The 13,340-nt window shown below is 36.6% G+C and overlaps 1 protein-coding gene across 1 annotated transcript in view; it reads left to right on the top strand.

Annotated features, from left to right (window-relative positions):
* Positions 1–13,036, top strand: part of LOC131040196 (conserved oligomeric Golgi complex subunit 1) — a 41,033-nt gene extending 27,997 nt beyond the window's left edge. Inside the window, exons 5-7 of the mRNA XM_057973064.2 lie at positions 245–427; positions 11,952–12,135; positions 12,307–13,036. Of these exons, the coding sequence (XP_057829047.2) occupies positions 245–427; positions 11,952–12,135; positions 12,307–12,483 (544 nt within the window). The 3' untranslated portion in view covers positions 12,484–13,036. The remainder of the gene's footprint in view (positions 1–244; positions 428–11,951; positions 12,136–12,306) is intronic.
* The last annotated feature ends 304 nt before the right edge of the window (positions 13,037–13,340 follow it).

Below are 13,340 nucleotides of genomic sequence, written 5' to 3'. Positions count from 1 at the left end.
GGACCTTATTATGACATCAGTTGGTCTCAAAACTTGGGGTTGTACCCAGGGATCCTGTCTGTGCAACTTTCAGCAAAAAAAAAAAGAAGATAAGAAAAGAAATATCATTAAAGGTCATGTGGTTTTCAGTTTGCATATGTATTTTTGGCACTTGCACATGGAAATTGCAATTTGTAATTCCAATTGAATAAATATTATAATTGCCTTAGTGAAAATCTTAAATGTGATTCTCAAATTGAAACAGATATGAGCCATATCTTTGGGAGAATGAAAGACAATCTTATCTACGAGGTGCTGTGTTGTTTGGCTTGTTGGTACAATTGAATCGCATGTACACTGATACTAAACAGAAGCTTCCGACACACTCTGATAGAAACACTATGAAGGGCAACACAGCAGCTCCTCGGTTAAAATACCTTCCAATCAGGTCAGCCTGGTCAATTCTTCTTAGGGCTTTTGTTACATTCTTTTAGTCAACACATTCCTTTAACTGTTTTTTAAATTCAAAACTTTCATGTTTTCTAGGAGGATGTAAGCAAAGAACATATTCTAATTGAAACTTTTTTGTGGCATTAGTAGTTTATTTTATTCTATATCATTGGTGCAATTGTATTGGCAATGTTCATATCTGAGTAATAATTAGGTAAGATACTGATTTGGCCCATTGAAACATACAAATTTGAATTCCCTGCATGATTCTGGGAACTATTATTCTAAAAGTTCTAACACTTAATAAGTGTGTCCAGGTTCCTTCCTTGCTCATAGTAATGCAGTAATTATTTGTTTGACAACAATATTGTCGTGCATCTGATCCTAAGCTTTTTAGATAGAGATTGGAGATGATGTAGATCACTCTGCTGCATTTTCTCAGTTCGCTGACCACATAGCTAATATCATGTTAGCAGCCTTACAAATGTGATATTTGTATTATTAGTACAGTTTTGAAAGATTTAATTACACCTCGTTTCGTGCATATTTCAGGTGTTGCTTCTGCTCCTATTGAATCCCTTTGGTGATTTATTGACATTAATTTTTCTTGATATTAAACATCAGTAGTTGTGAAATTTCATCTGCACTTTTTTCCAAAAGGGTCCTTTGTGAAGGAAATGTCCATGGATGGATAATATTCCCATTAACACATGCTTAACAGACTAATAGTTGTATGTGTAGCTTCTCAACTGCCATTGGTTGGCACCTTGAGAATGAGATAAACTGTCATTGGAGATCTGAGATAAACTGTCATTGGAGATCTAAGGATTGCAAGCATTGGGCATATCCTGAATGTTCTTAAAGAACTCTAGAACCTGAATGTGCATGCCCTTTTGCTGGAAATTTCATGTTGACTTTGTGACCATGGGAACATGGCTTACGATGTGGAAGGCTAAACAAGATTTTTTTGTTATCCTCATCAGCACATGCTTAACAAACTAATCGTTGTATCTCAAGCTTCTTCACTTCAATTGATTGACATCTTGACAGTCAGATAAACTGTAGTTGGAGATCTACGGATTGCAAGCACTGAGCATTTCCTGAATATGCTTAAATAACTTCAGAAATTTAATGTGCATGACATTTGCTGAAAACTTCATGTTGACTTTGTGAGCATAGGAACACAGCTTAGGATGTGGAAGGTTAGACAAGTTTTTTTCTGTTATCTGGGTTGTGTGGGAGATAACTTCTTTAAAGTAAGTAAAGAAATTGATGATGCTCACAGCTAGAAACAAAAGTACCTATGATACTTCTCAGCAGATATTTGTTTGTTGAATGAAGATTTCACAAAGCAGTCCACTTTATCAGGCAATGTGTCATAGATCTCTAAGTAAAAGATGTTCTTGTATATACAGTATCCGTACTGTTTGCTGGATGCATATAAACGATAATTCTTAGTCATGGTCATTAATAACATCAAACAAAAGCTGGGTGATTTATTGGTCTCTTTGAAGAGTCAGTAAATTCTTCTCTCATGTTGGAGTAAGTGGCAATGTGAAAATGAAAAATGTTTACCTTGTAGTTAAGGTAGGGCAGGAAAAGTTAAATTTTGGGGATGCTTTCAACCCTTAGAAAACTGAATTGGTAAACTGGCAGAGCGATACACTGTTAGATTCATGTGTTATCTTTGCCAAACTGCAAAGATAATCAATAAAAAGACTAGGAGCTTGTATATTGCTTTTGGTTGATTAGAGCCTTGGTACTGCCTATTGCTTTGAGGAATGTACTATTGTTTAAGCCATCAAAGGTGTACAAAAAATGATAATTTTTTAAATTTCTATCAATAAAATATAAGTAATTCACAAGGTTACCAGGAGACGGGGGTACTTGGAGATGCTGGAGACTGGTACTGGTACTGCTATGACTAAATTTGAAAAATAGGAGACGGGGTACTTGGAGACACTGGAGACTGGTACCGGTACTGGTACGGCTAAATTTGAAAAATAGGAGACGGGTACTTCGAGACACCAATTTTTTTTTAATATAATTTAATAATTTCTAGAAAATATCATGACAAAGAACTTTGAAAACAAGAATAGTGGTAAAGTTTAACGTTAAATTTAAAATTGAACAAAAAACTTGAAATTAAAATTGCTTATAATACTGGTACCATAGACAATCTAAGTGGCCTGTGCATCAGGAAGTTTCTGGAGACATTTCCGGTACTAGAGACGTGTTGCTGTCTCCGGTACACGTCTCAGGGGGGTAGGAGACGGGTCTCCTGGTAACGTAGGTAATTCATAATCGTAAACAGGAACAAGGGATTTTGCAGAATGATATCGACAGATTCATAAAGCACATTTAAAGAGTCTGTAAACCACTTATACAACAAGTGCAACAATAATTGTTTATAATTTTTTAACTTTTTATAAATATTTTGATCTGAAGTAGTTCTACACTTATTAATGTGGATTAATTTATCAATACACGGAATTTGATGTTGATAAATGACTTCAACAACTGTAAGATATTAGTATAATGGAATTTCAATACTCTTGTAAATAAATAAAAAATGTCAAAATGGTCAAATGTAAGATGTGGTTTGGTGAGACATGGATCCATTCTTTATGCTTCTAGTGAGTGAAACAAGTGCCTTTTCCATATCAGTCAATGATGGTCTTGAGATTAATGAGTTCTTTAATGAAGAGCATGTTGAAGGTAGTTTTGATGGTTTTGAATGCCCTCATGTTCTTTCTAAGGAAGAGCAGATGAAGAGTGAAGAAGATAGTGTCATTGAGATTATAGAACCAGCTATGATAGATCAACCACAAGGAGATATAAATTCTTTTGGTTCCCCACTAAATGAGTCTAGCATTGTTTCATCACCTTCACCTTATCCTAGCAAGGAGTCAAACCATAGTTTGGGATTTGTTGATTATGATGATGTTCACCAATTAGCTAAAAATGATGATGAGACAAGCTTTGAAGAGGAGGTTCATGAGACTTGGGGCAGCCATGGAATCATTGCTGAAAGGTATGGCAAAGATTATGATTTTGGTATTCATCATATCAGCAGTTCACTTTCTTTGGAAAGTCAATTTGTGGTTTCCAATGATAACCCATTGTTTGAGATGGGTATAGAGAAGATATATGACAATCCAGTTTTTGAGTGGGAAGATGGAACATCACTCGGTTCTAGCATTTCTCTTGGTGAGAATAGCAATGTGTGGAAACCAAGAGAAGATTCAATATCTAAGTTGGATGATACTTGGAGCTATGGTGAGCACTTTCTAACTAAACAAAGTAATCAGCCTTTTAGCATTTGGGATCCAGTTGTAAAAGAAGCTAAGTTTGAAGAGGATCCAACATGGGATGAATTTACTTTTGAACCTAATATTGTATTGTTGGTTTTAAAGAACAATGTTTACATGGAAGATGGCATTGATGGTGTTGATGACATGACTTATTTATCAATACATGTTGCTGATCTTGAGCATAGACATAGTGGCCTCGTTGATCTAGATTCACAGTTCATTGTTGAGGGTGATAAAGAAGAAGCATAGGTGATTTGTGATAGCCTAGAAGTCTTTGATGCCCAATGTGATAGTTGTGATTTTGGTATTCATTATAATAGCAATGCATTTGCCTTGCATGATTATGATTGGAAGAATGAATTGTTGGTGTCTGCTGAAAATGAAATACACACTTTATCTAGATTGGATGACATTAGAAGCCTAGTTGAAAAATTCATCTTCATGACACCAAGAGACCAATGTGAACAAAATGTTCCCCTTGCTGATTTGCACATGATCAAGAACACAATGGAAGGAATAAAATTGGTTTTCTGACACATGATGCATGATAAAGATGTTGCCACCAAGTTTGCAGATGAGACTTTGTCTTTGAATAAGCAATTGAGGGGAGAGGTAGTGAGCTCACCATTGAGCTTGATTCCACTAGGCTTTCTTTCAAAAGTGTACAAGGGACACTTCTTGAAGCAAATGATCAGCTCTATGAGGCCATACATTTAAGAGAGCAAGAGAATAGAGAAATGGCCAAGGAGATCAATCAGGTAATGAAGGAGCTTGATTGCATTCAGGAGAAGTATGATCTTGCTCTTTGTCCCCTAAGATAAAAAAAGTGATTTTGGACCAGTAGAATGTTTGGGTGGAGCATGACTGATGATAGTAATCAGCAGGTTGATAATCCATTGTTTGATACAGTTGCGGATTGGACATTTGTTAATCCACTTTTCAAGTTTGATGTGGGAATTCCTTTTGACTTCAGTGATGAGGGTGGATCACATTGTAGAGTTTGGGACCTAGGTGCAATTTGCAACCATGAGATATTGTTTCAAAATTGGAGCATTGATCAAATGCATACTCTTTGGCATCTTCTTTGGAAAAGAATGGATCAGATTTTCAGATTTGGGCTTGTTGATTGGTTGCAGATTAGTCACTTCACTTAATGGTTTTCTCTCATTCAAGGGAGTTGGTTCAATTTCTTTGGTCATGCAAGTAATGGTTTTCAATTGGAGATTGCTTGGAGGTGTTTTTTTAGTCACTTTTGATTTATTTTTGAGCATTCCACTCAACTTTCATGCTTATACTTGGAAAATTCATTGGTACTATTGTGGTCCTCTATTAGATCACTTCAATCAGATTGCACTTCATTGATTTCAATCATTTACAACAGTAGTTATTGTTTATTTCAGACCTTCCAAACTCAAGGAGTTTTCTTTATGAAGGTTTATGTTGTAAACTTTAGCAGTTTACCTCCAAAGTTGGTGCAGGACAGTGAACTTCTTTATGCTATGGCTCATATTTCAGAGAGCCTTGGAGTTGTGACATTGAGTGTTAGCACTACTGTCCACAATTTGATAAGCTTACACATGAGTTCAGATTCTGATCAGCAGATGTGTTTGATGGCTCCTTTTGCTCATCAACTAGTGGATTGGGAAGATATTATGAGCAAAGGATGGTTCTATGTGGAGTTGGAGTCACTAGAGAGGATATTTCCAGCCTTGGACGTAAACAGATGTGTTGTTTTGGATGACGATTTCTTGTGTTGCAATAGTTGTTCATCTTTTTGGATGCTGATTTTCCTAAGTTCAGATCTCAAGTCAATCATTTCAGACTTGGTGGGCTGTTGGTGTACTCTTTTTCAGACTTCACAGTCTCTTGGCAAGACGGGTTTATGGTCTCAGATGAGAGGTATGGCAATTTGGGGCAATCGGTATCTGTTTATGGGAAGTGTTCAATCTCTCACTAGTGGTTATCCTTATGCCCTCTCTTCTTCTTATGGTTGGGACAACAAACCTTTGCTTTATTTGGTTCACCATTCCTGAGGTGCTTGGAGTGGGAATTGTAAGAGTTTTCAGAAGTTTCCATGGTTGTATCAGAATAATTCAGTTGAGGCCTAGTAGATTCATGTGGAGTTATGAGAATGAGTTTGTTGAGATCCTGCAAAGGATTGTTTTCCTCTTTGCATGGAGATTTGGAGAAGTCACATTTACAGTCATGGCTCTGCTTGACATCTTGGGGAGATATGTTGTGGAGTTTGATTGTGAGTTGAGTAGACCTTATTTTCTATTGCCCATTCTTGTGATCGACAGTAGCATTGTCGATATAGATTACTCAGAGCTTTATGGGCATGAGATGCTGCATGATATTGATTCTAGTCCTTCAAGATTTTTTCAGTTTGAGTATCATGGATGGTAACATTTTGGAGTTACAAGGGAGGTTAGTGCAGTTTTGGCATGATGTTTTCACTGATGTGATCAAAGTGGCGCAACATCGGCATGGTGGGTTCTTCCTGAGATGGACATGGGACCTTGGGATCATACTTGCTTTGGTGTGGAACAATTTAAAATTTTCTAGAGTTGTGGTGGCATTGCTTGAGGACAAGCAATTTTGAGAAAGGCAGATTGTAATGTACCCTTTTCCGCTCTAGTTTGTTTTGGGGACTATTGGCCAATCTCGAGACCCGTTGGTCAGTCAAAGGCAGAATTAAGGTTTCCTATTTTCTAGGAGGATGCTTTGGCAGTTTTGGTAGCTTGCATGTTGGAGTTTTACACTTCTGATTTTGGATTCCTTCTGGGTTTCAAAGAGCTTCGCTATGGTGTGACATGCAACTGAATATGAGGACTTTTCCGAACTTACTATTTTTAGTAAGTGGGGGTGAAGACAGCTTATTTTTCTGGGTTTTTAGAGAGCCTCGCGATGGTGTGACATGCAAATGAATTTGAAGACTTGTCCGGACTTACTATTTTTAGTAAGTTGCTCAGAATGTGGTTAAAATCACTTTGGAAACACTTACTATTTTTAGTAAGTGTTATTTTTCGCAACACTATTTTTTAGCAGGGGTTGAATAGGTCAGTTCAAATGGCTATTTCCAACAGGGCAATTTGGGCAGTTTGTCTTCCAACATTTTTGGAGCTTATTTTGGGCGATTTATGCTTGAAGAAAAATATTTTACAAGTGAATTATTTTTAAGGCATGATGGACGCCTTAGAAAGAAATATGTTAATTTTATGAAATAATTCACTTCATTTCCTTGGACGCCATATCTCACTTTATGAATATTTCATAAAGTTTATTTGCTACCTTGAGGAGGGGTCGATTTGAAGAATTAAGAATTATTTTTGACTTATGTTAAGTGGGCATCCTTTTTAGAGAAAATACATGATTTAAAATAAAGACAAATATTATTTTTGCTTGGGCGTCCAAATTGGATGTAATTTCATTTCATTTCATGGCAATTTGGAGGGAGTTGAATTCGAATTTGGAGCTTCAAAAAGTTATAAATAAGAGTGTTGGGCTCTTGTTTTTGGTATCCATTATTCCTTTGATAACGAAGTATTGCCAAAATTTTGTCATACTCTTACTTCGAGGAACACATACCTCCTAGTGCCTCAGTTTTGTGCTTGAGAGATAGCGCCAAGTTGAATGTATGATTGTTTCTCATTTAGAGGAGCAGATTGGACTCAATGTGGTGAAGATTTGTGTGTATTTCTGAGTGTTCTTGTTGCTGGTCGCGGAGTGTGCTGAAGTAGATTCTTGGTTGCAGGTCTCAGCGTGTCACTTTTCTCATTCCGTGTTTTCTCTTATCTCTTTTTGTGGTTTGAGCGATTCATTTTGTGAGTTTGTAGAATCTAAAATGGTGTTTGGGATTTTATATTTGCAAAATCGTACTCTAGTTGGCTGTACCATGTGGCTGAGTGCTTTGGGATGCATGCATAAATTATTGGGGTCAGTTTGCCATGTTTTGTTGTCCTAGGATTGATCGCCTACCTCCTAGTGATCATATGCTTTCAGTTTCATGTCATTTAGTTAAGAATTGGGTGAGTTGTGAGTGTTTTAGTGGGATTTGGTGTTGTTGGTCTGTGTGTTGTCAACGTGCTGGGAGTATATCAGATTTAGACGTTTTGGAGTGTCTTCTTACGTGGAGTTGGTTTAGGGGTGTGTGGATTCTTTGGTGTGGAGAGAAGGATCTTGGTAATTGTTTGCAGCTGTTGGTTCTTCATTCTTATCTTCTATGATTCATATTGTAATGCTGGTAGTAGTACTAACAACAATTTCTATTGATGTTAACTAGACCCACTGCAAAGTGGAAGAGGCTGGCCTTGCCACCTATCTTTAGAATAGTGATTTCTCTTAATTTGTAATCCATATTGTGCATTGTAAAGCTGGTTAGTAGTACTAACAACTATCTAATTGGATTATTGCTCTTAGTCCTACTGCATAAGTGGAAGAGGCTGGCTTTGCCGCCTACTTTGAATATTGTAATACTGTCCTCCCGCTGCATAAGCGGTAGAGTTGATTTGTAATTTCATTTCTAGTCCCCCTGCCGGATAAGCGGTTGAGTGATTGCTATTTCAGTTTCTAGCTTGTCCTTGGTTGGTTTACCGCCAAGTGATTTTTCAGTATTCTCATTATCTTGCTGAAAAGTGGAAGGGGCTGACTTGCCGACCAAGTATTGTAATCAATTTCAGTTTCTTGCATCTAACGATCCCCTCAACACTGTATGCTCTCACCCTCCCAGATTGGGCTCTCAATGATCAAAAGGTGCAAAGGTTTACTTTCAGCAGTATTGGGATTTCATTTTCTAACCCTAACGGGTGTTTGTGTTGATTGTAAACTGAAATAATTGAAAAAAAATTAAGGGGGATATTACAGTAAACAACATTGTTACTTTGTTTCTGAGAACCCTTTATATCTATATCATCATATTCCAATTGATTTAGCACAGTAAAGAACAATAATAATTCATTCACATTTGTGCAATATCCTTTTAACTTTCCGTTACTCGTAATTCAAGATTCCTAAAATGAGAAGAACATACCAATACCTGTATAAATAGTCAGGCTTGTCATAATTACTGTCACGACCCCACACTAACACACTCCTGGAAAATCATCTTAGAATAAGACCTCATGATTTTACCATTACCTAGGCACAAACTTGTAGTGTTCCACTGTGTTTCAAGACGGGGGGACAGGTTTCGGGGATAGAGGGACAAAGGGCCTAAGTTTGGGGATGGCGGGGGGTTGGGGTGGGGGTGGGGGTGGTGGCAGGGCAGTGCTGATATACATATAGTACTTGAATAACTAGTTATGAAAAGATGTATAAGAATCTTAGAATTAAGAATTCTGAATTACATTTCAAAATTTCAATGAAAGTATTATGAAACTTAATTTTAAATACTTGTAAATTTAATCATAATGCTAAATAAAATAAAAAATTGCAATTTGACAAATGAAATTGTCGAATTGGAGATTTCTATTATATCGTAAATATCATAAGGATGATTAAAATGAGTAGCATGATATCAAAATAAGACTAAGTACAAATTTAGAAAACCAAATGTGATAAAATGAGAGGATTTGAGGAGGTTTTGTAAGCTTTGGAAGGCATACATGGGGTCCACATAAGATTAGGGTTTGCCAATAACTTGAAAATAAAAACAATTTGATTTAAAAAAAAAAATGCACTTTTATGACATCAAAAAAAGGGAGATGCCTATAAGTCTTCGAGACACTTGGGTGTCTTTGAGATGTCTCCGATACTTCTAGACGCCTTTGAAACTTCCAGACGTCTCAAGATCTCTTCGTCGTCTTGGCGGCGGTGCCGGGGCAGTGGTGGTGTTGAGACATGGACCAGCTAGGACTCGAACCTAGGACCTTCCATACGCTGTTGGAGTGCTCTACCACTGAGCTACTGGCCCCTCTTGGACCAGCCTATTGTCAGTCTGGGTGTGGCTTATTTCCAACACCAACACCCCCCCTTAAGCCACAACTCTTGTGTGCTTGGGGCTCCTAGCTTGGACCTGGCTCTGATACCATGTTGAGACACGAACCAGCTAGGACTCGAACCTAGGACCTTTCGTATGTTGCTGGAGTGCTCTACCACTGAGCTACTGGACCCTCTTGGACCAGTCCATCGTCGGTCTGGGTGTGGCTTATTTCCAACACCAACAGGTGGGACGTGTTGTCTTTGTCTCGAAGTCTCCGAGACGTCTTGGTCTCCGAAACGAGGGGGTTTGGGGGCCAAAACGCATTTCGGTGGCTGATTGCAAACTTGCGATTCTACACCAGCAAATAAATCCACCAAAGATTGAATGAGAGCAAGCGTTGGGCAGATTGATTTATTCTCCAAAGGGTGCGATTATTGTGGAGTAATCAAGGGCCAAGAGATATTAAGAGATCAGTTAAGGAAATGTAATCTCAAAAGGTTCAGTAGATGAAGGGGCAAGGGACACAATTGCAAGAGACAACCATTACTAACTAGAAAAGACATTACTCTTTAGGCAATAGAGGGATATAAATACAGTTCAGCCCCCAAGGAGTGGGATATACAGAACAGCAGACATATAAATATTATATTGAAGGAGCAGATGAGATGAAATTATTGGCAATCATTATTGTAAGAGCAGATCGCTATGCTGTATCTTACTTATGAACTAAGTGCTTATTTACAATATTGTTATTTTTAAATTCTATTAGGAATAAGGAACAAATATATGGCCAATAATTTAAGGCTAAGCTATTTCATTTATACTTATATATACATATAACAGAAATAATGTCAATAAGATTTATATTTGTTAATAATAGGGAAATCAGATTTATATGACAATTATGCTTAATTTCATTTATTTACATATACATCCATAATACATGAGACATTAGTATATTAATGGCCTAATCCTTAATCATTCTCTATTGCCCCTCAAGAGGATTGGTTGGGCTTGTTAGGGAGAGGTGGTATTAATATCTCACAAGGTAGGTGAGTACCAAGATATGGTATGAACGGGTGTTCCTGAAACCCTTGGGCCTAATTGTGGAGAATGGTTTTCTAGCGCCCTAACATAGTTATTCCCCATCCTCTGTTAGGGTTGATGATTAGGAAAGAAGTAAGGATTGGGCTTAAATATAGTAATTATCAATTGTACTATGAATACTAATGATTCTCTAGTTTTAATAATTTGATTTGAGGCATAATAAGTATAATGAAGTATGTTTAATTATGGAAAACAGGCATACTCCTAGTAGGGAACATTACAATTACAGGGCCCAAAGAATCACGTATCCAAACATAAATGATCTTAACAAGCTGAGAAAGGTCCTACAATTTCCTTTTTCATATTAGGATATGATAACCTTTCCACTCTAAAGATTCATTATCAATATACTGTCAGACATTCATAACAGATAGGCTATTATTAAGGAGTTTTCATTAAAAAATCTTTAAGATACATCCCAGCTTCTGATATAGATCATTCAGCCTGTTCATAACCTCAAGTGGCAATTCAATACACCCAAGTAATTTTATTATTCAGAATATTAAACTGATCTCACGTTACAAAACCTATGATCATCAGGTGTTAGGGTTACAATATATTTAAAAGTCCTTCAAATTCTCTTCCTCTTGATTCATAAGACATTAATAGGAGAATCAATCACTCCACTATTTTCAAACAGTCAGAGGCTTGCTGCTGATTCTAAACCAAAATATGATGATAATTATCTATTGGACTCCTTGGTGCCATTACTGCGAATAAGATAAATTGTTTTAGAGTGAGAGGGCTTTTCAAATTACAATGGATATTGTTGATTCTAAACCAAAATGATGACACTTTTGAATTGTACCTTTACATCGGTAACCTGGTCAAATACAAAGTTAATATTGATTTACCTTTCTTAGGATTTGTAAAGGTGTTCTGGGGATGTAGTGAACTATTTAGACATTTTAACATAGATGCATGTAGCATATTTCTTGGGCATTTCAGCATGAATCTCCAGAATAAAAGCCCTTTTGATGATTTATCAGTTGATCTCATCCCATTTAACAAGAAATGACATAAATCCCTACGTTTTGAATGTTGTGCTTACCGCATTAGGCAATTTAGTTTGTGTAGAACAAACTGCAGGTCTTAGGACCAAATAGAATGTGTTCATAAATTATAATTTATGGATTTTCAGTATGAACTTGCAAATGTGATAAATATTGTGTTTTCTGTAGTGCACCAAGTTTGTCATCAAATGGAACGCCTTCATCTGCTATGCACCAGGCATTCTCAGATGACTTGACCGCAAGAGGTTCATGGAAAGGGTTTTCAAATGGCAATCTCTCTTCAAAGTTTGATTTTGAAGACACATCAAGCTTTGGAGTTGCAACACCTCTTTTGAAGTCACTCATGAGCCAGGTACTTAACTAAATGTACAGGTTTTTGAGAAAAACCTTTACCAATCACTGCCATTTCTACAATTGTATTTTCCAGGTTTATCTTTTGAAAATATTCAATTATTCCAATGTGTTATCATTTTCCTTTATGTAGCCATGTTAAGCAATTGATTAAGATGTAAATGATTTTTAGGTTGGAAGCAGATTTGGAGAGGGAACATTTAGGCTCGGTTCAATGCTAAGTGATGGCCAAGTTGGTAGACTAAAGGACAAATCAGCAGCTGCCATGTCCACGTTTGGTGATATGTTACCTGTACAGGCTGCAGGTCTTCTGTCATCACTTACTGTGGGTGCAGGCAGACCAGAATAAGAGAAGTCAGGAATTTGATTGCAACATTACTGTATTCAATGTGTTTCGGGGGACCTAAAGTATAGGCTGGCTTGTGAATTCTGAACAGGATAACTAATGTTGGTTTATTGGTTCTGTTCTTTTCCAAGTGGGTTCCATGATCTATCACATTTGTCTTAGGAACAAAGTGTACAAGGAAAACATCTTATTTACAAGATGAAAAAATGAGTTGTCATTTCACCTTTGCTGCATCAATATTATTCAGGGAAGGAATTTTTCGCAATAACATAGAGATAGCAGGAGGTTCGATGTTGAAATCTACCATTTATTGTAATAAATTGTGTACTTGCAAGAGATTCTTTTGTATATGATCAAGCTATTTCTGAGTCATCAGTCAGTTACCCTGTATAGTTTGCAATATTTTTTTTGGAATAATTCATTACTTTCTATCCACATTGATCATATTGAATTTGATGAAATACAAATTCATAAGAATTTTGTGATTGCATCTTTGTATACAACCAATATTTTTGGCACTTTCTATAATTTATTAGAGTTGTGTGAGTCATAATCAGATAGATTTTTTTAAGACACTCTTTTATAATCATATTGAAGGTCCATGAAAAATGTTGCAGGATAATGCGATTTTGAGAATATGTGACTTGTTGTCTAATTCAGCATTTTCAACTTCAAATAAAAAAAGGGAAAAGTCATAAACAAATATGGGACGACATTTTTCCTAGAGGAGAATGTAGTCTCAAATACAAAATGCTGACACAAAAGACTGAATAGGCATGCATATTAAAGAAAGAATAGAGATAATTGTGTCCATTTATGATTGATAAAGGTTTGATGAAAAGTGAAATCAAGTATTTACT

Source organism: Cryptomeria japonica, chromosome 11 (genome assembly GCF_030272615.1).
Source record: "Cryptomeria japonica chromosome 11, Sugi_1.0, whole genome shotgun sequence".
Lineage (NCBI taxonomy): Eukaryota > Viridiplantae > Streptophyta > Pinopsida > Cupressales > Cupressaceae > Cryptomeria > Cryptomeria japonica.
This window is presented reverse-complemented; position numbering and strand designations above follow the sequence as displayed.